Source organism: Pithys albifrons, chromosome 16, assembly GCF_047495875.1.
Source record: "Pithys albifrons albifrons isolate INPA30051 chromosome 16, PitAlb_v1, whole genome shotgun sequence".
Classification (NCBI taxonomy): domain Eukaryota; kingdom Metazoa; phylum Chordata; class Aves; order Passeriformes; family Thamnophilidae; genus Pithys; species Pithys albifrons.
In genome coordinates this window covers 2965761-2989852 of record NC_092473.1, presented here as the reverse complement: position 1 = coordinate 2989852, position 24092 = coordinate 2965761, and the positions used below count along the sequence as shown (strand labels likewise).

Here is a 24092-nt window from a genome sequence, read left to right as displayed (position 1 = left end):
CAGCTGGGGAAATGCCCTTTTTACACACTGTAATCAGTGATTTGTGAAAATTTGGGTAAAATCTGGTGTGTTTTGTTAATGCTGGCTGGAAAAGGGGCAGAGTCTGGCTGGGGTGTTCTGGCCAGCTCCGAGTGTGGCACAGGGAGGTGTGGGATCAGCTGGGAGGGGCAGCAGAGCTTGTGCTGTTGGCACAGCAACCAAAGGTGGTGTCCAGCCCCTTTATTGCCCTGCTGGGCTTCTCTGAGCCCCCTCTGTGGGGTGAAAAAGCAGAAAAAAGGGGGTTTTTCTCCCCATCAGTGACTGTGCCAAGGACCTCGGCTGGTCTTGTCCTCTGTGAGGAGATGTGGGGGCTGTGGGTCCACACTGGCTGCAAAGTAAGGACTAATCAGATGGAAGATGGGAAAGTCTGGAATGAAACAGCTGGAAACTGTGTCCGTCCTCTGGAAAGGGAAGGCTGATAACAGTAATGGAATAGTTGGGGTTGGAAAGCACCTCTGGATTTCATCTAGTCCAACCCCAGATCATGTAGTCCAAATAAAGAAACAAACAAATAAATAAATAGTAATTATTATCATCATCTTTAACTTTTGGTCAGGAGTTGGATGAGGTAAGCATTGTAGGTCCTTTCCAAATGAAATATCCTGTCTCACCTCACTTTGCAGAGCTTCAACAACGACAAAACCCTTAAAAACTCCTGAATTTAGGATTAGAGCCATTGTCACCCAGTCCCTGCACTGTGCCTTTTTCCGTAGTAGGACCGAGGGGAAACTTCCGCCCGGGTGACACAGGGGCGTGACCGACCCTACCTCCCCCTTCCCGAGCGCCTGCGCTCAAGGCCGCCCCGTTAATTAACCAGCCCCTTTAATTACCAGCCGCGCCGGCGCCGCCCACGTGGCCTCAGGGGACCGGCGCTGGCGCGCTGTGCGCAGGCGCGGCGGCGGCAGCCAATGGGGAGGCGCGTTACTGCGCGGTGCCCCGGTTGAGGAAGCGGCGGCCGTGCCGGTGTGTCCCGGTGCCCTGTCCGGCCCCTCCGGGATGTGCTGAGGGCGCGTCCGCCGCCCCTCCCAGGTGAGCGCCGGGCACTCTGCGCGGGGGCTGTGGCGGCGCGGGGGGCCGGCCTTGTCATGGCGGCTGCCCCCGGGACGGGCCCGGCCGGTCGCCATGGCAACCCGCCCCCCCTCCCCTCAGCGCCTCCGGCCCTCCCGGTAACGGAGAGCGCTCCTGGCGCCGTCCCCGCATGTGTGGGTGCCATGGCCGCTGTCCCCGCGGGAGGGACGCGGCGGGTCCCGGAGGGCCGGGTGTATCACGGACAGCCGGGGTGGGTCACAGAGGGCCGCGGTGTGTCCCGGAGGGTCACGGTGGGTCACGGACAGCCGGGGTGGGTCACGGACAGCCGGGGTGGGTCACGGAGGGCCGCGGTGTGTCCCGGAGGGGCCGGGGTGGGTCATGGAGGGTCACGGTGGGTCACGGACAGCCGGGGTGGGTCACGGAGGGTCACGGTGGGTCACGGACAGCCGGGGTGGGTCACGGTGGGTCACGGACAGCCGGGGTGGGTCACGGAGGGTCACGGTGGGTCACGGACAGCCGGGGTGGGTCATGGAGAGCCGGCCCCGCCGTTCCCTCGGGTTGTCTGGGGTTGTTTGGGGCTGTTTGGGTAGGAAGGAGGTGACGGCCGCGCGTTTCTGCGCGGGGCCTGTTGATGTTTTTGCGCTCCCCCGGTGAAACGGAGCCTTTAGTGCTGTCCCGGCGGCTCCGCAGCGCTTTTCCAGAGGTGTTCCAGCTGCCGTGCCCGCGGGGGTGGGACGTGCCTGCCCCGTGCCCACGTCCCGCCGGTGGCCGCGGCTCGTTCCTCAGCGCCGGCCCCGCCGTGTCCACCGGGACACAAAACACGTATCTCAGTCCCCCATCCTGCTACAGGCATGATATTGGCCTGTCGCGCTGCTGGAATGTTTGATAACTGTGTTGGGGCTGAACTCTGTTTCTGGCGTGTTTTATCTGCGCTTGCTGTGCTGCAGCCGCTCCCAGCCCGTCCTGGGTGATTGATCCTGGTGAGCTCCTGAACTTCAGACTCACCACAGCTCACTCTTCCCCTCCTGAGAACCTGGCTCGGTGTTTGGCTTTTTGCTGACAGGTGCACAGAGGCGTTAAATATCTGTACCTAGTTCAGACCAGGCTCTCTAGATGCGTCTTTTGCCCTCTCTGTTTGTTTTGGTAATTCCCAGTATCCTCCTTTGCTGCTGAGCAACCGATGCTTTCAGGGAACTCACAGCCTGGACGTTTTCCCCCTCGCAGTGGTTATTACAAACTGGAAGGGTTTGCCTTTCTCCAACTGCATTGCCTTTTTCTCCACCAGCTCACAGATTTGTCTGTCTTTGGGCATGGTGAGAGCTTTCTACAACTGTCAACAAGTTCAGTTTTTCCCATCCTGGATTTCTGTGCTGTATCCCAAAGGATCATCAGGATATCTATTCCTCTATTCTTCCCTCTAGTTATGAACTTAGTGAAGAGATCATAGCAGGAATCTCTTTTCACTATGGATCCATGCTGGGTTCTTTTAATGTAATTAGTTACCTTAATTAACTCCTTTAATCTGCCACAGACTCTCCTTAGCCCAGCTTAGTTTCCTCAGAAGCCTTTTTGAAGGGCACATGTTGGGAGTGTTTAGGGAGCACTGGGGCTTGGTGTTTGCAGACAAACCAGTTGTCTGTTATGAATAAACTCCAGCAGAAGTTTCACCAGTGAGGTCTTAAAAAACAAACAAAGAAACCTCAGGTGGTGTCTCTGCCCCACTGTGTTACAATTGGGGTGTGAATCCTCATCACACGACTGAGCAGCCTCTCCCCCCCTTAGAAGCAGAGGCAGGTCCCGGGCTTTTAAAGCACAAGGGTTTATCTTGCACATTAGAAAATAGTTCTGTTATGTCTTAATTAGTGTTTCTGTGCCTGGTGGTAAATAAAGAAACATTCAGTAGGGGCTGAGTGTGGTGCCAATACTTTGTTTTGCTCTTTGTAGTTGCTGCTGTTTCTTTCTGCTGTTTTTGGGATGTACTTGAAGCAAGTTGGCTCAGGTGTGGTGGGTGCCTGGCCTGTGAGTGCCTCTTAAAGCCTGTGCCAGCCTTCCTTTTCACTTCTTTTCCTAAACCAGTGTCAGCCATCCTGACTTCAGGTATCTGGGCTGGCTTTGGACCTGATGCCATGTGGGAACTGCCAGTGGAATTCACAAAATGGTCTTTACTAGTTGGGAGCTCAAAGCCTTAAACAGAATATGTGCATTTATTTTTGTTAATGAACTCTGGTGCTTCTGCCCTGTCTGGTGTTTCCTTCCCCAGTAAGGATGATCTTTATTTACATGTGGGAGTGTTTATTATTTCACAGAGGGTTTTTGGAGGTTGATATGAGTGCAGGGGCTGGGCCAGGTTAGTCTGTCAGTCAGTGCTGCTCTCGTAGCCCACCTGCTGATGGGAACTGGCCCTGCCACCCCAAAAGCCATCCCCTATTCCTATTTCCACCTCTCTGTTCCCCCCAGCATAACTTATGGAGTGAGCAGGAGCAGCTCAACCTGTGGTTGCAGGGGCTGGCTCTGGATGGCAGTGTAAATACCTGAGCAATTAGAGGTGCAAACCCGGGCACTTCCTGGCACAGCTGATTCAGAAATCACCTGGCTCTGCCTCCCTGCTCATCACAGGCTGCCAGCGGTGGGTGCCGGGCGGGAATGGCCAGCGGTGGGTGCCGGGCGGGAATGGCCAGCGGTGGGTGCCGGGCAGGAATTCCCAGCGGTGGGTGCCGGGCTGGAGTGGCCAGCGGTGGGTGCCGGGCTGGAATGGCCAGCGGTGGGTGCCGGGCGGGAATGGCCAGCGGTGGGTGCCGGGCGGGAATTCCAAGCGGTGGGTGCCGGGCGGGAATGGCCAGCGGTGGGTGCCGGGCGGGAGTGGCCAGCGGTGGGTGCCGGGCAGGAATGGCCAGCGGTGGGTGCCGGGCGGGAGTGGCCAGCGGTGGGTGCCGGGCGGGAGTGGCCAGCGGTGGGTGCCGGGCTGGAGTGGCCAGCGGTGGGTGCCGGGCTGGAGTGGCCAGCGGTGGGTGCCGGGCGGGAGTGGCCAGCGGTGAGTGCTGGGCGGGAATGGCCAGCGGTGGGTGCTGGGCTGGAATGGCCAGCGGTGGGTGCTGGGCTGGAATGGCCAGCGGTGGGTGCTGGGCAGGAATTCCAAGCGGTGGGTGCCGGGCAGGAATGGCCAGCGGTGGGTGCCGGGCGGGAATTCCCAGCGGTGGGTGCCGGGCTGGAATTCCAAGCGGTGGGTGCCGGGCTGGAGTGGCCAGCGGTGGGTGCTGGGCAGGAATTCCAAGCGGTGGGTGCTGGGCTGGAATTCCCTCCAGTGATGGTTTAAGATGCTTTTAAAGAACCAGCTTGGCTTAAGCTGTTCAGAGTAACAGCAGAGAAAACCTTCCACAAATTTGGAAGCCAAGTAGTGGCCAAAGTCATTCTCAGAGTAGGGTCATTCCCATCTTCCTGCTTGTTTTTTTAACAAAATGGGGTGTGATTTCTTCGATGTAATGTTGTAAAAAGAGTTAGAGCTTCATGTCTCACACTGTGTCCCCCCATCCACTTTCCTCCTGGCAGAAAGGTAGGAATAAGAAGCTGCTCAGTTTTCCACCATTAGCTTTTAATTAAGTTTTTAATTTCTCCTTTTTCACTTGCTGTGTGGCTGTCAGAGCAAACACCTGTGCCAGAATCCATTTCAAATGTTACTACCTTAAAACAGCAGCAGTGGTGTTTTTTTTTAGTTGAACCTGAGTGTTACCTGATGGAAAACATCGCTGAGAAAGGAAAGGAAATGGAGCTGTTTTGGCTCAAATGTTACATTGTTGGTCTTGGAGAGGTGTGACTTTGGGGCTCTTGTCTGCCAGCTGGGGAAGGAATGTTCTTTCCAAGCTTTCTTAAAATTTATTTCATTTGAAAGCACCTTGTTTGCAGTCACCTCTGCACAGTGCCCTGCTGGTGTTCCCTGTGAGGTGCAGGGACTGGGTTTGTCCATGCCGAGTGTTGCTGCTGGAGAAGGGACTGGAGCACAAGTGCTGCGGGGAGAGGCTGAGGGAGCTGGGGGTGTTCAGCCTGGAGAAGAGGAGGCTCAGAGGTGACCTCAGCACTGTCTGGAACTGCCTGAAGGGAAGTTCTGGCCAGGTGGGGGTTGGTCTCTTCTCCCAGGCCCTCAGCAATAGGACAAGGGGGCACGATGGGCTCAAGCTCTGCCAGGGGAAATTGAAGTTGGAGAGCAGAAAAAATTGTTTGCAGAGAGAGTGCTCAGGCATTGGAATGGGCTGCCCAGAGAGGGGGTGGATTCCCCATCCCTGGAGGTTTTTCAACTGAGCTTGGCCGTGGCACTGAGTGCCATGATCTGGTAAAGGGACTGGAGTTGGACCAAGGGTTGGACTTGATGATCTCAGAGGGCTTTTCCAACCCAATCCATTCTATGATTCTATAATGAAGACTGTGTAGGAAATGGAGCAGCCTCCAACTCCCCTCTCCCGGGGTTTGTACCACACTGGGCTGCCTTTCTGGCTGTTTTTTTTGGTCACTACATACATTTTCTGCATGGCTGTTTATTCTAATTTAGAAATGGCAGCGGTGTGATGAATTGTTTGGGGTTTTTTGTTGTTTTCTGGAGGAACTTTGGTATTAGATCTCCCCTCCAGTGAGGTTTGTGTTGCCAGTGTGTCTCTTCTGTGACCCTTGGGTCTGAACTCCCCACAGTGCCACTGTCACAAAGCAGATTTTGTCTTCCACGTCTTAACAAGAAAAGATTTAACAGCAACCCCCTCTTAGAGATCCTTGTTTGCCATTCCCTGGAGGAATTGCTGTATCTGGGGCACAGGAAGCCATGCCTGTGCAGTGTGCTTGGGAGACACTTGATTCAGGGGCAGCTCCTGTGAAATCCACAGCTCCACTGATATCTCCAGAGCTGTGGGGTGACAGAGCAGCCTGGGAAGCAACTTGGATGCAAAACATTAACATTTCTGCTGCTGGGAGTCTGACAAGTCCAGCTCCAAGTGGGCAAAGGATCAGGGTACACGTATCAAAGGATTCACCAACAGTAAGTGTGTTCATTTCAAGTAAATAACGGCTGCTTGCCACGCAGGTAGAACTACGTTTTGCCTTCTCACTTCTTAATATCCTTTTAGGGGCTGTTTCAAATCCTGAGCCTTCGTGGCAGGAGCCCAGAGCGTTAATTACAGTGATTCAGTGTGTTTGGCTTTCAGGCTTTTAGTGCTGTGGTGCCAGGAATGAAACGTGGAGCTGGAGACAAGGCACAAATGTGTTCCTTAGAACGGTGTTTGCAGAACCTCAGAGCTGGGGAAGACCTGTCTGAGCAGCCAGGGGTGAGCCTTTGGGAGCAGGGCTGAGTGCCAGGAGGGCTTCCCTGGGCTGTGTGTGATATCAGAGCTGCCTTCCTGGCTGGCAGAGTCCAGCAGGCTCTGGCCAAGCTCTTGGAGCTGTTGGTTTGATATCAAATGGACTCGTTTGCTGTATTTGGTGTGAGGGGAGACTCTGATTTAACAGGGTGATCTTCAGGATGGGGCAGCCTGGGGGGCTGTGCAGGGGCAAGGGGGGGTTCAGGAGGGCAGTTTTCTGCACAGCTTTTCCTTTCAGCTCCTGCTGAAGGAATTTACATAATGAGGAGCTCCAAGTGCATGTCCCTGAGTGACCCGAGGTCCACAACAGGCTCAGTGCTTGTGATTCTGATAGAAACAACAGAAAATCATGGGTCAAAATTGTTATGGCTTGTTGTAAAATCATATCATTAGCATCAGAACCTGCTCCCAGCCTTGTTACTATGTTATTTTCAGACCAAGGCATGGAATGGGTCATTTTGTCCCAGATTTCTCATTAAGAATCTCACTCATTCCAAGCATCCCCTTTGCTAATGCAGGGAATTCAGTGGTGGCAGTTCTGGGCAGCACTCCTGTGGCATGTGATGGAGGTGAAAGCATCTCTGCTCTGTTCATGCCTGTGAACTCCAGGCCCCACTGATTCATGCTGGGAATGAGGAGAGCTGTGTCTGCTGGGGTGTGTGTGCTGCCTGTCCCACATGGACCCCTGGGGGGTTCCTGGAAGGGGCAGGAGCATTAAATGAGCTAAACAGAGTGTGACAAATGGCCTGCAGAGGTGCCCACGGAGCAGGGGGTGTTGGTGTGGGCAGCTCACTGAACACCTCAGCTTCCAGGGGCACCTTTAGAGCCAAAGGAATTGGTCTGATCCCTGGCAGGGTGAAGAGATTTGCTCCTCACTGGCATTATGTGGGCCTGAGCAACCTGATCTAAGTTGGGTTAAACCTCAAAAGATCTTTCTAATGTAATTTTTTTTGTTCTGTGACCATACTTGAAGTAGTACCTTGGAACTGGCAAGCCAAGTATTTAAATATCTTTAAAAATTTGGCTTCTGTTGCTTTAATAATGTTGTCCTAAGTCCTGGAAGTGCCTCTTTATGATTCTTAGTAATGAATTCATGATGTTTTCAAATCCAGTTGCACTTTCATTGTATTAAATGAAAGGAGCTTGGTGACAGGGGTGTGTGTGTAGAACATTCCCTGTGAGACCAGTAACCTAAAAACACAGTAAGCTGAAAATGAAATGCAGCAGGGAAATCTTCAGTGCTTTGTGGAATTAGACTGGTTCAGATTGAATGGTTTAATGTAAATCAAATCCCCAGAGCCAGATGGCACAAGGCAGAGGGACTGAGAGCTGTGAGAAATCCTGCTGGCACTCAGGAAGGGACAGTCCCCAGACAATGGCAGAGTTTGTGGCTGGCTTGGGTACTGTGTTGTTCAGACACAGCTAAAGCCCTGCATTTTGGGTAGCTTTTCAAATCCTCTCTGGGCTTTGTTTGATCCCATTTGTTTACAAGTGAGAGAGGGTGCCAGGTGGCATTAAAATTTGTTCCCTGGAAATCCAGCCTTACTGGGATTTGGGGACTGTCCCAATGGGAGTCACAAACAAGGATTTGGTGGTGCCTCTGGAGCAGCACCTCAGGTGAGCTCTGTCCTGCTGTGTGTGTGTAATCCAAGAAGGCCAATGGGATCCTGGCCTGGATCCAAACTAGCGTGGCCAGCAGGCCCAGGGCAGTGACCCTTCCCCTGGACTCTGCCTTGGGGAGGCCACACCTTGAGTGTTGTGTTCAGTTCTGGGCCCCTCAGTTGAGGCAAGAGATTGAGGGGCTGGAGCGGGGCCAGAGAAGAGCAACGAGGCTGGAGAAGGGACTGGAGGTGGCACTGAGTGTCCTCTTAAACACCCCCAGGGACAGAAAATCCACCATGTCTTGATCCAACCCCACTGTGATCACCAGCCCGTGGCACAGAGTGCCACGGGCTGGTGATCACAGTGGGGTTGGATCAAGGGCTGGATTTGATAATCTGAGGTCTCTTCCAACCCAACTGAGAAGAGAAGAGCAATGAGGCTGGAGAAGGGACTGGAGCACAAGTGCTGTGGGGAGAGGCTGAGGGAGCTGGGGGTGTTTAGCCTGGAGAAGAGGAGGCCCAGAGGTGACCTCAGCACTGTCTGGAACTGCCTGAAGGGAAGTTCTGGCCAGGTGGGGGTTGGTCTCTTCTCCCAGGCACTCAGCAATAGGACAAGGGGGCACGATGGGCTCAAGCTCTGCCAGGGGAAATTGGAGTTGGAGATCAGAAAGAAATTCTTTGCAGAGAGAGTGCTCAGGGATTGGAATGGGCTGCCCAGAGAGGGGGTGGATTCCCCATCCCTGGAGGTTTTTAAGGCGAGATTGGCCGTGGCACTGAGTGCCATGATCTGGTAAAGGGACTGGAGTTGGACCAAGGGTTGGACTTGATGATCTCGGAGGTCTTTTCCAACCCAATCTATTCCATGATTCTATGCTCCTCCAGGGAGTGCCTGTGCAGTCAAACACAGCTCCTCTGACATGTCCCTGCTGCAGGGCTGGCACAGACACCAGGGAAGGGCCAGCCCATGTCCTGCCATGCCCAGCGGCCTGTCCGGTGTCTCTGGGATCCCTCTGGAATGGCCTGTGCCTGGTGTGTACGTGGGAATCACCTGCACAAACCTAATCTTTTCCTTCTGTGAAACAGCAGCAGATAATCCTCAATAATCCAGCAGGAGTAAATGCTTTGAATTCCAGAAGGTGAAAATCTTCATCCCTGTGAGGCTCCACACTGGTTCATGCTGGAGGTGCCCAGGGGTGGCCGGGAGTGTGTCCATGGGGACAGTGCTGCCTGAATTATGGGATCACTCTGTAGATACCCACAGCCTGCCAGGGCTTGTTTTGCTTTACTTTCTTGCAGGTTTGCTTCTTTCTGGTCAGAATGAATTGATTTCAGTTAGCTGGCAAGCAAAGTGAAAGGTTTTGATGACCTTTTTTCTGCAAGTGAAGAATATTCCCTCAAAAAACTTTGGGTTTTGTGAGAACACTGAATTTGAAGCCAGTACATCCCTTAGTGTGAGTTATGTTTGCAAATAACCCTAATGACTATTTGTTTAACTTTCTTCTTAGATTACCTGGCTTTTATTCTGTTAGAAAATTCAGTGATATTTGTTGCTAAATAATTTCTTGGGAGGAATTTCATTACTTCATCTGGGTGGAAGCTGAAATCCAAATAAAAATTTTTGAGACCCGTTGTCTTGTGACAGTTCATTGTCTCACTCATTACAGGCTGCACAAGGCAGAGGGGTTGTTAAAACATGTCTAACAGTGCTCAACAAGGGAAACCTGAACTTGTAGAACCACTTGGCCACGTTTCTGTGGGAATGGAAGTGCTCGAGGGATTTTCGAACCCATTTGAGCAGCTGCCTGACAAATTCTAGAAATCATCAGGCTTTATCCTGCCTTGGAACACCCTGCTGGATTAATAGTGCTGGCTCTGTGTGGCTGCCTCTTTCTCTCAAAATGGGGTCTGCTGCAGGTTTTTTAGATACAGGAACTCTTGGAAGGAAAACTGTCTGCCCTTGAGGAGAGCCTGAGGTGAGGTTTCTTAGCTGGGAAGCAGCTGGTTCAATAAAGAAACTGTCCCTGCAGCTGTGGCTGAAACTGAGAACTGCCTGGAAGTGCTGCTGGTAGGAATGTGGCAGTGCCTGTACCGGCTCACTGTGCTCAGGGAAGAGGGATAAACAACTCCTGGAGCCCCAGCCACGGCTTGGGCCCATGCTGGGAGCCAGGGGCTTGCTGCCTTTTAGGCTGAACTGTGAAATGCTGTCCCTGAGCTCATCAAAGCCACAGCTTCTTGATGCCAAAGATTTATGACATTATTTTTAAATAGTAAGTTTAGGCCTTACAATGTGCTTTAATTTAAAATTATATGTCAAGTTGGCCAATGCTTAATATTTCTGTTCATCCAACTTCCAAGTTCTGGGCCCCTCAGTTCAGGAAAGAGATTGAGGGGCTGGAGCGGGGCCAGAGAAGAGCAACGAGGCTGGAGAAGGGACTGGAGCACAAGTGCTGTGGGGAGAGGCTGAGGGAGCTGGGGGTGTTCAGCCTGGAGAAGAGGAGGCTCAGAGGTGACCTCAGCACTGTCTGGAACTGCCTGAAGGGAAGTTGTGGCCAGGTGGGGGTTGGTCTCTTCTCCCAGGCACTCAGCAATAGGACAAGGGGGCACGATGGGCTCAAGCTCTGCCAGGGGAAATTGAAGTTGGAGATCAGAAAGAAATTCTTTGCAGAGAGAGTGCTCAGGGATTGGAATGGGCTGCCCAGAGAGGGGGTGGATTCCCCATCCCTGGAGGTTTTTAAGGTGAGCTTGGCCGTGGCACTGAGTGCCATGATCTGGTGAAGGGACTGGAGTTGGACCAAGTGTTGGATTTGATGATTTGGGAGTTCTTTTCCAACCCAATCCATTCTATCATTCTGTGATTCTATGGATGTGGCACTGAGTGAGAATCCACCACATCTTGATCCAACCCCACTGTGATCACCAGCCCAGGGCACGGAGTGCCCTGGGCTGGTGATCACAGTGGGGTTGGATCAAGGATTGGACTGGATGATCTCGGAGGTCTTTTCCAACCCAATCCATTCTATGATTCCATTCCTGCTCAATATTTGTCATAAGAATCTCTCAGGTTCCTCTGGGCTCCCCAATACACTGATGGCCAAGACATTTTGTAAGATTTGTTTCAACAGAGCAAGGCAGAAGGGCAGTGGAAATGCTCAAAACCTTTATGCTTTCCTGTATTTTTGTAATTAATTTGTTGTGTGTTGGTATCTGCAGGTTTTAAGTAGGAATGGGAATAAATGCTCAGCCCTGACTGCACTGTTTGGAAAAGGGTGTCCTCGGAGCTTTTTCAAATGTTTGACTGCACAGTCCCTTCATAAGCATGAAATGCTGGATAGAATATGAAGTGTTGGCTTGTTTATAATCCCATCAGTGAGTGTTTCCTGTTTTGACAGCAGGGGATGTCCCTGTGCTCCCCTGGGGGCAGAGGCAGTGGGTGATGCTAAAACCCTGTCACCCCCAGGCCATGGCCAGCATGTGAACAAAAGGCTGAGACCTGAGGAAAAGATATTCAAAGGAACAGGATAATGTCACTTTGGCTTTTCCAGAATGCCTGTGGGCCTCCTTCAGTGAGCCAGGTGTCCCTGGAGCCTGTGTTTGACTTCACAGCACCCACCACTTGGTCCCAAAGGTCGCAGCCTGTGTTGTCAGTGTTGCTACCTTGAAACCCTTAAAGGTCCTTTAAACTTTCATCAAGTCCTAGGGTTGTGTTTTACACTGATATTGGGGTGATTTTTTTTTTTTTTTTTTTTGTGCTTCCAAACATATTTTGCCCTCTAAAACTACGTTTACTCTAAAAGTGATGCTCTGGTCCCTGTGCTGGCTGAGGGGTTTGTTCTGGACTTTATGCCCAGGGGCAGGGCCTGGTCTTGGATGTTTGCCCAGGTATCCATGAACAGCCAGAGGCTCACACCGAGTGTGAAGGGCAATGATTTTCCTGGGATTTCTTCTCTCTTGGTCGCAGCAGCCACTTAGCACAGCAATACCTGGCCAGGGACACAGCTCTGCTCTCCTAAAACCCTGTGGCAGGACACGGTGCCTGACAGGTGTCCTGAGTGTTCCTTAAATGTTCTTGAGCCTCCAGACTGGGTCACATAACTCAAAATGGATGGAGTGAGTCCCTGGGTGTCTGAATTTGAGGGGAGGGGAATTATCCTCTTCAACCAAAGAGTCCTGGATTACTTTTTTAAGGCTCCAGGATAATGTGTGATGCTTGCCCAGCTCTCTGAGAATGTCGTGTTAGATACACATGGACTAATCCTCCCAGGAATGTGTCCTGTGCTGGCTCTGCCTCTCCCGCAGGGGCTGCTGGCTCACTCTGCTCTTGGGTCCTGCCTTTTGTACTCATTAGGGAAAATAATGGCTCTGGCACGGTGCTTTCATTCCTCTCTGATTTATTAATGCTGAGAGTATTGACTGAGAAGGGGTGTTGCCTTACAGGAGCATCAAAACTTCACAGGAGAAGTGATCCTGTGCTGTGTCACCACTGAAATGGTCCTGGGGACCCTTTGCTGAGCCATTTCAGTGGTGACACAGCCAGGGAACGTGCCCTCCCTTCCCTCCCTCCCTTCCCTCCCTCCCTTCCCTCCCTTCCCTCCCTTCCCTCCCTTCCCTCCCTTCCCTCCCTTCCCTCCCTTCCCTCCCTCCCCTCCCTCCCCTCCCTCCCCTCCCCTCCCTCCCCTCCCTCCCCTCCCTCCCCTCCCTCCCCTCCCTCCCCTCCCTCCCCTCCCTCCCCTCCCTCCCCTCCCTCCCTTCCCTCCCTCCCCTCCCTCCCTTCCCTCCCTTCCCCCCTCCCTTCCCGGTCCCACGAGGTAAAGCTGGGCCTTCTTAGCAGGTCACGAGGGGCTGGTGGGGAGTGTGGGCACTGCCACGACAGGGTACAGGTGCCAAGTGCAGCCTCAGAGGGCCTGAGCCAATTCTGGCAGTGCAAAATGAGGTTTAAAGGCAGCAAGGAGTACTGGGTTTGTAGGTGCTTAAGGTGTTTGGATGCTGGGATCTGGACTGATTGTGATCCATGCAGCTACAGTCCTGGAACAGACTGGGAAATAGCTGGGATTCTTTCTAAGGAATTCTTTGGAGAAGAACAAGTGATCCACATCAGCATATGGATCCTTTTCTCCAGGAAATATGTAGGAGCACTCACTGTGAGGAAAGCTGTGTCTGAGGGATGCCTTGCTTGAGGAAACCCACCCTCAGGTGGTTAAAACTTGGCTGTAATAATGCCAAGGTCATGGGTTCAATCCCCTGTGTGGGCCATTGACTGAAGAGTTGGACTCGATGATCCCTGTGGGTCCCTTCCAACTCAGAATGGTCTGTGACTTAAATGAAGTTCTGCTGAGATCCAGCCTTCCATGGCAGCTTCCCATCCATCCTGGGAAACTGGGCAGGGACCCCCACTTAGTATCCTCTGAGGTCTTTTCCAAGAGCTGTTGGAGCTCTCTCAGCACTGAGTTCTAAGGACACCAACACCCAGGGACTCTCTCAATATCATCCCATTGTGTTAACTGGGAGTTGCTCTGTACCCTCTCATCCAGTGGAACTGCAAGAAGAAAAGTTGATTTTTTATGTACCTTAAAAGATCAATTTGGGGACAGAATGTGGATTTTGTGGCTTAACCAGTTTTTTCTTAGGGGTGCAATGGAAAGGAGGTGTTTCAGTATTTTTAGGAGAGTGTGGTGTCACAACTGATCCAGTGGGGTTCCCTGCTGTGCCTACTCCTTTTGTGCTGCTTTGCCAGTCACGGAGCAACTGTATCTGGCAAAGTAAGTTTAATGATTTACAATTTATTGCCAAATTGTAAATTTGGCAACTTAAAATTGCCAACTGGCAATTGTAACTTTGCTGGTTACAACTTTTGTGTTGAAGCTGCTCAAATGGCTCGTCCAGTCCGGTGGATAATGTTTAAATCTGTTCATTCCCAAGCTCTGAGCTTTAAATCAAGAGCACTGGGAGAGCTGAGCATCCCTTTCAACAGGAGAGCATGGACAAACACTTCTGTGTGCAGCTTTTCCCCTTATAACCCAGCATTTTGAAACCAAGATTGGAGACTGTCAAAACTGGGAAAAGAAAGCAAAAAATTTAAGTAATTTGGGTTTTTAAAGAGTGATAGGTCTGGCTGGTTTTCTTTTGCATCCTGGTCTCTTTGTTTGACCTGGGACTGACTCCTGGAGCTGCCGAATCTCTGCCTGCCTTGTCTCATGTGGAGCTTTGTGTGCCTGTTCTCCATTCATACATCAGGAGTACAGATGCTTTTACAATCAGTTTAGTTATCCCTCGCTCCCCTCGCTCCCCTCGCTCCCCTCGCTCCCCTCGCTCCCCTCGCTCCCCTCGCTCCCCTCGCTCCCCTCGCTCCCCTCGCTCCCCTCCCTCCCCTCCCTCCCCTCCCTCCCCTCCCTCCCCTCCCTCCCCTCGCTCCCCTCGCTCCCCTCGCTCCCCTCGCTCCCCTCCCTCCTCTCGCTTCCCTCGCTCCCCTCCCTCCCCTCGCTCCCCTCGCTCCCCTCGCTCCCCTCCCTCCCCTCGCTCCCCTCGCTCCCCTCCCTCCCCTCGCTCCCCTCGCTCCCCTCGCTCCCCTCCCTCCCCTCCCTCCCCTCCCTCCCCTCGCTCCCCTCCCTCCCCTCGCTCCCCTCCCTCCCCTCGCTCCCCTCCCTTCCCTGTGGTGCCTTGTTAAAAAGGGCTGCAGACACCGCAGCAAGTGCCCTGTATGGGCTTAGAGGATGGTGGCAGTGCTGTGGAGAAAAGGTGTGCTGGGATTTCTGTGCCTGAGTGCTCCGTGCTGGGCTGGACAACCAGCCCTCGAGGAGCGGTGGCACGTGGGAGGGAGGGGAAGTGAACCTACAACTCACTTCACCAGCACAGGTCAAACAAAATGAACATTTTAAAGAGTTGAAATCCACTCCGTGTGTACTCCCTGGAGATGGCAGGATTGTGCAAGAGGACTTTATAAATGCTCTTCTAGCAGTGCTTCCTTTTTAAGCTGTTTGCTCAAAATGTTGGTCCTGCACAGACATTTGAAGAGCTCCATGCGACATAAGGTGCACTTGACACATTGTTGGCTTATTTAATGCAGCACCCTGAGCTGGTTTTGGAAGGGCTTGTGGCCATGTGCACAGCAGGCTGTGCCCACAGGGAGTGGGATGTGCATGGATACAGAGCTGGAGGGGTGGGTTAGGCTGGGCTGTGAGCTGGGCTTGTCCTGTGGGCAACACAGCTTTGAGTTATTGCTGGGATTAACATTGCTATGTTTGCTTCATCTCTCCTGAAAACTCATTTTGCTGGGAAAAAGTGGCTTTATTGGTACCAAGACCCTCCTGATCAGACCCTGTGCTCCCAGGCACTCAGCAATAGGACAAGGAGGCACGATGGGCTCAAGCTCTGCCAGGGGAAATTGAAGTTGGAGGTCAGAAAAAAAATCTTTGCAGAGAGAGTGCTCAGGCATTGGAATGGGCTGCCCAGAGAGGGGGTGGATTCCCCATCCCTGGAGGTTTTTCAAGTGAGCTTGGCCGTGGCACTGAGTGCCATGATCTGGTAAAGGGACTGGAGTTGGCCCAAGGGTTGGACTTGATGATCTCAGAGGTCTCTTCCAACCCAATCCATTCTGTGATTCTGTGGATGTGGCACCGAGTGAGAATCCACCACATCTTGATCCAACCCCACTGTGATCACCAGCCCAGGGCACTCCGTGCCCTGGGCTGGTGATCACAGTGGGGTTGGATCAAGGGTTGGACTTGATGATCTTGGAGGTCTTTTCCAGCCCAATCCATTCTCTATTCTATGATCATTCCTCACATGCCCCCTGTCCTTGCAGGCGTGAATGACAGAGGAGGTGCCCCCGACTGCACTGACGGACGTGAACCTGCGCCTGCTGTGCCACGATGACATAGACACGGTGAAGCAGCTCTGTGGGGACTGGTTCCCAATAGAGTACGTCACTGGTGAGGGGAGGATCCCAAACTGAGGGTGTGAGCCTGCACTGCTCCAGTCTGGAGCTGACTCTAAAGGCTCTGCAGCCATCTGCACAGTTGCCAGGACAGCGGCAGGTTTGGAATTGTCTGCCCACTGTGGTGATGTTGCTGTAATGGCCCTTTGCTGCCTGTCCTGGAGGGCCCTGAAGTCACCAGAGAATTCCTGTGTGTGGATTTTGGCAGGAAAATGGGCTTTGTGATTGAGGGGGTGGATCAGCTCCTTGGGAAGGACTGTGAATGAAGTGGGAGAAGGAGCACACCTCTGGGAAAAAGGACAGCATCCCTTGCTTGTGCAAGGCAGTTGTGTCCTGGAGCATGTGCTAGGAAAGTGCCCTCAGAGCCAAACCAAACAAGGATGGAGCAGCTGTTCCTGAGGGACTGTCCTTCTGAATGTCCCAGGGGAAACAAGCAGTACTTCCCTGGCTGCTTGGGACCACCCAAGGGTCTGGCTTAGAGCTGATCTCAGCCTGTTCCAGCTCAGTTCCCCAGGCCCACATTTGGTAAATGCCCATGACTGCAAAAGCACAGGAATGAGGAGCTTTTCTGGGGGACAGTGACAGACTTCTGGCCTAAAGCATCCAAGGAAATCACAGCTGTAGGCTTCAAGGATTTTTTTCTTTAGCCTTATAGAAGATTTTAGCAGATTATAATTAAGATTGTATAAAATGTAACAAATCAGCAAAAGTATTCATAATATTTTGAGTTTCTAGATTTCTTTTAAATGCAAGGCTGAACTCTCATTTTGAAATAAATGAGTACCCTGGTCTCCCTTCAGTGTCTGCAGAAGGAGGAGGAGAGTTGGAGGCTGGTGGTGTGATTTTTTTGTTCCAATATGCAGTATCTCTTTTACACGTGTATCAAATTAATGAGATCTTTACACTTTTAGATGAGGGCAGATGGATTTTGCATTTAAAAATAACTTGCTAAAGTTGGAATTGAAAGCTCTGGGCAGGGAATGTAAAATGAAAATGTGGTTCTCTGAGCAAGGCAAGGGGGCCATTACTCGATGCCATTGAAAGAACCCACAGTACCAGAGGGGGTGCACCAGCTGTTTCCAGTTGAGCAGCATCTCAGCACATGGGCTTTGCTTCTCCAGACATTCCTGTTCTCTGTTCTTCCCAGGTACCCTGACTCATGGTACCGAGATATCACTTCCAACAAGAAGTTCTTCTCCCTGGCAGCCACATACAGAGGCTCCATCGTGGGCATGATCGTGGCAGAGATCAAAAGCAGGACGAAGGTGCACAAGGAGGTACGTCCCTGCCCTGGGCTCCAGGGTGACAGAACCCACCTCTTGCCGTGGGGAACAGGGCTGGGACCTGTTTGGGGTATTTTTCCCCCCCTCTATTCAGACACTTGATGCTGAGTTAATTTAGGGAATGAAGCACAAAGCCTGGGTGGGGGATGTGTCTGAACACAAGAGCCTGGTGCCAGAGCCGGGGCCTGATGGGAAGCTGAGGGATCAGGTCATGCAGGTGTAATCCCAGAGTGCCTGTGCAGGAGGCATTTAACTGTTGCCTGGCTGTGTCCCTTGTTCCTGGGCATGGCTGGTGACTCTGGGGGGTGTAGCTGTGGGAGAAGAAACCTCTTCCTTTTTTCTCTTCAGAGCTTCCTCAGCTGTACTGGGCAAGTCACTCTGGTGACTTCCTGCAGAAACTCCTCCATTTTCACAGTCCCTGTCTCGAACCCAGAGGGGAGGTAGCCAGTCTGCAGGGAGCTTGAGCTCCAGGGATAACACAGCTGGGAGGCCAGCAGAGACAACACAGTGCAGCAGAGAGGGAGAGAAGGGATGGTCACTGAGCACAGTGTGGGAGAAGACCACTGAAAAAAGCAGGGGCAGTGCAGAGTGTTCAGAACTCCTGAGAGGCCATAACTGTTGTGGCTGAACAGTAATCCTGACGTTCACAGGGAATGAGAGCACTGAGCAGCACGAGTCCCTTCACTTCAGCTCTCTGGCTTCACCTCAAAGCTCATCAAAATCAGAAGCTGCATCTTCAGCAACTCTAACAAAAGGCTCTTGTTCCAGCCAAGCTGGAAGCCAAGGGCTTATTCAGCCACTGCTCCGGACAGTTGGGCTTGTGGAATGTGCTCCTTGTCCTCTACAGCAGCACAGGGATCTCCAGCTGAGATGGAGCTCAGGTGGAGCTTGCAGGCCATAAGGACCTGCTGGGTTGAGCTGATGGTGACTCCAGAATTAGCACTTTGAATCCTTCCTGGTAAAGAAAGCCAAAATGTTCTGTCCCCCAGCCCACAAATAACGTCTGCAGTCAGGAAACACCATCATTTGTGTTCCTGGGAAGATGGTGTGAGAGTAGGAAGAGCTGCAAGGGAACCATGCTTGGATTTTTTAACTTCCTTTCCAAAAGATTGTTCAGTGAAAAGAAGTTTCCTGCTTTTTTCAGGTGTTCCAGTACAGGATTTTTGCTTTCTCCTGTGCTTCCTCAGGTATCCTACTAAATAACTTGTCATATCTTTTCTCAGGATGGAGACATCCTGGCTTCCAATTTTCCTGTGGACACTCAAGTTGCTTACATCCTAAGTCTTGGAGTGGTGAAGGAGTTCAGAAAACATGGAATAGGTAAGATGCAGCCAAGTGACTACTGGTGCTGTCATTTGCCAAGTGTGGCCAGTGGATGTGACTGCAGGAGCTCCAGCACATCCCTGCAGGAAAGGCTCACCCCTGACTGATACCAGCAGGTGGGAAGGTGCTGCACCCACAGCCCCTTCCTGCTGTTAGTGCAGCTGCTCTGAGAGGTTTCTGCTGGTGTGGGCACAACACAATATGCAAATACTCCAAAGAGCTTTGTCCATCTCATTCCCAGGGGCCAGCTGAGCACCCCAAAAACTCACACTCCTGCTGCTGAGACTGACTTGGAAGTGTGAGAACCTCACCCTGGAGCAGAGTTTGAAATGATTTTCTCTAGTGGGTATCAGCAGCCTGATCCCTGAGGCAGAAAATAGAGTTGCTTTTAACCTTTCAGCTTCAACAGATAGAACAAACAGAAAATGACAAGGGGAACTGGAGAAGAGTGTAACTTGGAGCTGATTAGATCTCAGCTCTGAATGTCTGCTGCCACATGCAGCATTCCTGCAGCCATTTGAAATCCTGCAGGCAGCAGGGCAGGGTGTGATCTGCCACCAAGTGCTGCCCCTCTGGGTGGTGTCAGGCGTGATCTGTGCCTTTGATCTGTGCAAAGGAGCAGGGTGGGTTTGGCAGCAAGATCCCAGGGTGCACACCTGGAGGCTCTTCAGTGCACACAGGTACAACTCATCATCTCCAAGGCCTCCCTTGTTCCCCAGGCATGCTTGGAAAGGGACAAACTGACAGGATCCATAAAGAAATGACCAAAAAGTCCTTGGAGAGAGCACAGTGTTTGAACCTTGCATTGAAATGTCACTGGAAATTTTCTGTACAAAGAAAACAGCAGCACAGAATGATGTTCAGAGAAGGTGGTAAAGGGTTATTCTGTAAAACTGTGGTGGGTTTGAGTCTCCCTTCAACTTCCAAATCCTAACTTTTTCCCCAGCTCCATCTTGCTGGAATTTTCTATCAGAGTCAGTATTTTCAGTATCCATTGCATCTACACAGCATGTTCTGTGCTCTCAAAAACTTTGAACTTGTACCTGTAGCAACACCACCTAAAGAAGCTGCTGCTGCTTTTTCTGAGACCTTCCTCTTGACAGTTTTTCTGCTGGTATTTGAAGCTGAAGCCTTTCATGCAGAAGGCTCTTCATCCCAGGAATGCTGCTGAGCACTAAAGCTCTGATTTTTCTCTGGCAGACAATAAAAGGTTTTGGTTTCTAGTTCTCTGCTATTCTTAAACCAGAGGGCAGCTGGATTTCTGTGGCGTTTCAAGACTGGAATATCTCATAACTAAATTGAACTGCTCTCCTGTGATGTCTCTCGGTGTCTTTTTGGGCTCTACTGGTATAAATTCCCACTAAGTATCTAGGGACCATGCAGTCAATGCTGTTGACTTCATCCCTGGAATCCCTTGGGTCCTGCTGGAAGTTCTGCAGGCCCTGGGGATTGTGAAACAGCAGCAGCCACCCCACCTGTGTGTATTAGTCAGGCTGATCCTTCAGCCTGGTGTTACCACACCTGCTGGGAGAAGTTCCCATGCAGGTTCTGCCAGGTCCATCCTGCCGTGTTGAGGTGGTGGGGAGGAACCTCCAGGTCTTGTCTCTTGGGGCTGGAGTATCCCCTGTGCCCTCCTCTGTTTTTTCCTGCTGGCTGCACCAAATCCAGGTTGAGTGAGGCTGTGTGTCTGCTCTCCTCCTCAGAAGACATCTTAAAATCCCACCAGTCTTAGATTGGGAGTTCAGACACAGAGCAATGACCTGCTTGTGAAGCTCTCTTTTGACACACTGCTATTTTAATTGGCTTTAAAATAAATAAATGTATGGGGTGGAACTGGCACCACTGGAAATGGCTCAGTGACTTTCCCCAAAGCCAGGAGCTGCTCAGCTGGGGTTGGGCAATATTGTCATGATAAGTCCTATGTCTGGCTCATCCTTGTGGTTACTGAGTCAGAGGTTTCTGTCTTCAAAATCTCTGTTTTTTGAAGCCATGCTTGTGGGTGCAAAGAGATCCATATTAAAACCATGGAGCACAGTCTTGTTAAAGTCATCAGGAGGCTCTGTGGGATTTGGGGCCCTCACACACTGTTGCAAGAGGGCTCAGCTGGTCCCCCCAACCCTCACGCTGAGGGTCTCTGGGGAGGCAACTCCACGCTGATCCTGCTGCTCTTCCCTTCCACAGGCTCACTCTTGCTGGAGAGTTTGAAGGACCACATCTCCACGACTGCCCAGGACCACTGCAAAGCCATCTACCTGCACGTCCTCACCACCAACAACACAGCAATAAACTTCTATGAAAACAGAGACTTTAAACAGCACCACTATCTCCCCTATTACTATTCCATCAGAGGGGTCCTCAAAGATGGCTTCACCTACGTCCTCTACATCAACGGTGGGCACCCACCCTGGACAATCTTATATCCTTTACCTACAGGGGCCAAACCGTGCTGGGGGTTGACAACAGCAACCCAGCAAAGTGGGGACTGATGCCTGCTCTGATGTGAGTTTAATCTGAAGCTGGAAGGAAGGTGATAGTAGAGGGATTTGACTCCTCTGGAAGTCCAGGAAAGGCTGGATGGTTGGAGCAAGTTAGACACCAGTGATAGGGAATGCTGTTGTTAGGCCATCTGTGGCTTGTGGGGTGCAGGATTTGTCCTGCATGGAACATGGCAGAGAAACCCTTGGTCTCACTTCCTCTGACCTGTGATGCCTTGTGAGCCTGGCCTGGATCTCAGCAGGCTGCTCTCACACTGACTTAGTGTGTCAGGTCACCAGATCATGGAAAGGAAACTTGATCTTTCCCGGGTGTTCCAAGCTCCCCAGGCAGGTGGATGGATTGCCATCCCCACAGGAACTTCCATGGGGCACAAAGGGAACTGACAACTGCTTAGAGGAGGCATTTCCCACACAGTTGGAGCCAGCATTCCTGAACTGCCATGTTTTACAGGGCAGAGCAGACCTGCTTCTGATAGACAGGTAGTGGCAACAAGCACAAATAGCAGGTCTGAGCAGAGCAGTTTCCCCTGTGCATGGAGCGATTTAACTTAAGAATAGGTCACAGTGTCAATGTTGCTGTCCTTAACTGCTGTTCACTGACTACCTGCAGCACATTGGATCGACACTGGCCAGCCTGAGCCCGTGCTCCATTCCCCAGAGGATATACCGACAGGCCCAGAGCCTCCTGTGCAGCCTCCTGCCCTGGTCTGGCATCTCTGCCAAGAGCGGCATCGAGTACAGCCGGACGATGTGACCGGAGGGTGCATGGGCAGCCCAGGTGGGTACTGGGGACAGCCCCCTCCCTGCCCCACGGCCACTGTCCTGGGGCAGCCAGGGGCACCTGGGGTGAGAGCATCCTCCTCCTGCTGTGCAGGGCCTGGGCATGGCTGTGCTCCAGCCTCCAGCCAGCAGCCACACTCCTGCTGGCTCCACTTGCGGGGAATTTGCACTCTGACCCTTCTCACTTGAGCCCAGAGCCCAACAGCAGGTGGAACAGACTGTCTCTCCTTTTCCCAGCCATTGAAGCACCGTGCAGGACCCACAGTGACTGAGCCCTCCGTGTCCCAGCACTGGAAGCCCAGTTGCTGCTGCCAGTGCCATTGCATGTCTCAGATTTCCAGGGCAGTGGCTCCCCAGCACATTTGGAAAGACCTGTGATTAACACCTGGTTTCCCTAAGACACCTGCCTTCTTTTCTTTCCATAGGATTGTTCTCTTCCATGTGACCCACGCGGCCCTGCGCTGGTTCCAGTGATGACAGCTCTCGGTCAGTGACCCAGCCCCTGGGCGGGACTCCCTGTTCCACAGGGACTGACACCTGGGAGACTTCACCCGTGGGCTCAGCCCCGACCCTCCCGTGGGCTGGGGCCGGGCTGGCCGGCGAGGTGTCCGTCACCGCTCCTGTGCATGTTGCACTGTCCCCGCCACGCCCCTCGCCTCGGGTTGGCTCCTCCATGCCCGGGGGGATGCCGAGGGGCTCAGCTGCTGCTCCCACCCCGCCCACGGCTGCGAGCGCGGCTGAGGGAGGGTCAGGGATGTGCCCGAGGAACCGTGTCAGTGACCCTGGGCGGGCAGGGGAGAGCCGTGCCCTTGGTGCTGGGGAAGGGGAAGCTGGGTGAGGGGAAAGGGGAGTGAGAATCATGGTTAGGTCCTGCCACACCAGCTGCTGGTGCTTCCTGTGGGTAACTTCCAGGGAGTAACTGCCTCGCATGAGAAACTACCCAGCCCCACCAGCCCTCTGGAGTGATGTAAAAAGTATAGAATTCAGGATGCATCGAGTAGAAGGCAGGGAATGAAATTGCTATTTCATAGTGAAATATATATGTATTATAATGTATAGATCTTTCTGCCTTTGTCCAAGTTGGAATGTAGCAGGGGAGGGGAGCTGGGGATGTAGACCCTGGTCCAGAGCCCTTCTCCTTCTCTGCATGTGCCCTCCCTTGGCACCAGGCCCTTCCAGGATCTTGAGTGATGGAAGCTGTGCATGGATCACAACAGCTTTTCCTTGCTGAGGAGGATCCCCCAGCTGCTCTCTGTGGTGTTTTGGGCTATGCTGGGCAGTACTCTGGCTGCAGGACCCTCTGTGGCTGGGCCAGCTGGGCCCCTGAGTCTCTGTCCACTGACAGCTCATGTCCAGCCTGTGTGGGGGCCCCAGAGCTGCAGCCAGGACAGACCCTGCTACATTCCCATGGCAAACCCTCCTTCCCCACTCAAGGCTCTTCCCCTGCTCAGCACCATGTTCCTGGTTCCCCTCTTGTCTTGTCACTGGGACGGGAGCAGTGGGGTCCAAGCTCCATCTGGTGCAGGGCCTGGATGTGGTGGCACTGCCAGCTCAGGCAGGGGCTGGGCAGGACCTGGGGGTGACACACTGTGGGTCAGGCTGGGTCTTACAAGACCTTGCAGTCTGGATGGCCACAGGAGCCCTGTCAGTGCCTAAGGCCCTGGGGTGAGAGGTCACTAATACGAAGGTGCAGGAGGGGAGGGTGCTGTGTGCAGTTAGTCCCCACCTGGACAGCAGGAAGCCCCAGGAGCTGGCACAGATGGTGTTGAGCAGCCCAAGGCTCTCTGGCTGGTGCTGGTCCTTCTGGGGCTCAGAGGTGTCGCTCAGTGACTGACACAAGGTAAAAAAGTGTTTATGAGAGTCCAGCTGGTGCTGGGGGCAAGTCCATCCTTTGAGACCTCTGAGCCCCAGGATATGCCAGGGCTGCCCTCACAGGGGGCCTCTTTCACCTCACCTGTCTCTGGTTCCTCTCCTGTCCAGCAGTGCCAGTGGCACTGGGCAGGGAGCTCTTCCCCCCACCCAGCTGCCCACACAGGCAGGGACAGACAGGGCAGGGGCACAGTGACCCCTTCCAGCCCCATTGCTTTCCCAGGAGCCCTGACACACCTTCCAGCCTCAGTTCCACAACACCCTCAGTTGTGTTACCACTTTTTAGTCTGGGGTATTTTTGCTTAGCCACTTTCTACTTAAACACATCTGTCAGTTTAGAGGTTCTTTAGCAGCCCAAGCCCTTGGTTTTCCTCAGCACTGGACCAGAATGAAGCCTTCTCTCCTGA

At 52.7% G+C, this 24092-nt stretch overlaps 1 protein-coding gene across 2 annotated transcripts; it reads left to right on the top strand.

Annotated features, from left to right (window-relative positions):
- Positions 1–936: 936 nt before the first annotated feature.
- On the top strand, positions 937–24092 carry NAA60 (N-alpha-acetyltransferase 60, NatF catalytic subunit). Of its 2 annotated transcripts, XM_071571029.1 has the most exons (7): positions 937–1068; positions 15804–15919; positions 17083–17212; positions 18442–18538; positions 20723–20957; positions 21634–21814; positions 22242–24092. In XM_071571029.1, exons 2-6 carry the CDS (start codon positions 15810–15812, stop codon positions 21788–21790), a joined length of 729 nt encoding a protein of 242 aa, XP_071427130.1. In that variant the 5' UTR covers positions 937–1068; positions 15804–15809; the 3' UTR covers positions 21791–21814; positions 22242–24092. The 2 variants fall into 2 exon arrangements, with proteins under 2 accessions (XP_071427130.1, XP_071427131.1); XM_071571030.1 differs by lacking the exon at positions 937–1068 and having other exon boundaries at positions 15830–15884.

What these genes read in the sequence shown, in the direction of transcription:
- NAA60 (XM_071571029.1), top strand. Translation starts at nt 15,810, where the DNA reads ATGACAGAGGAGGTGCCCCCGACTGCACTGACGGACGTGAACCTGCGC. An exon ending in GGGGACTGGTTCCCAATAGA is followed by an intron (nt 15,920 to 17,082) that starts GTACGTCACTGG and finishes TGTTCTTCCCAG; the next exon opens with GTACCCTGACTCATGGTACC. An exon ending in GGACGAAGGTGCACAAGGAG is followed by an intron (nt 17,213 to 18,441) that starts GTACGTCCCTGC and finishes ATCTTTTCTCAG; the next exon opens with GATGGAGACATCCTGGCTTC.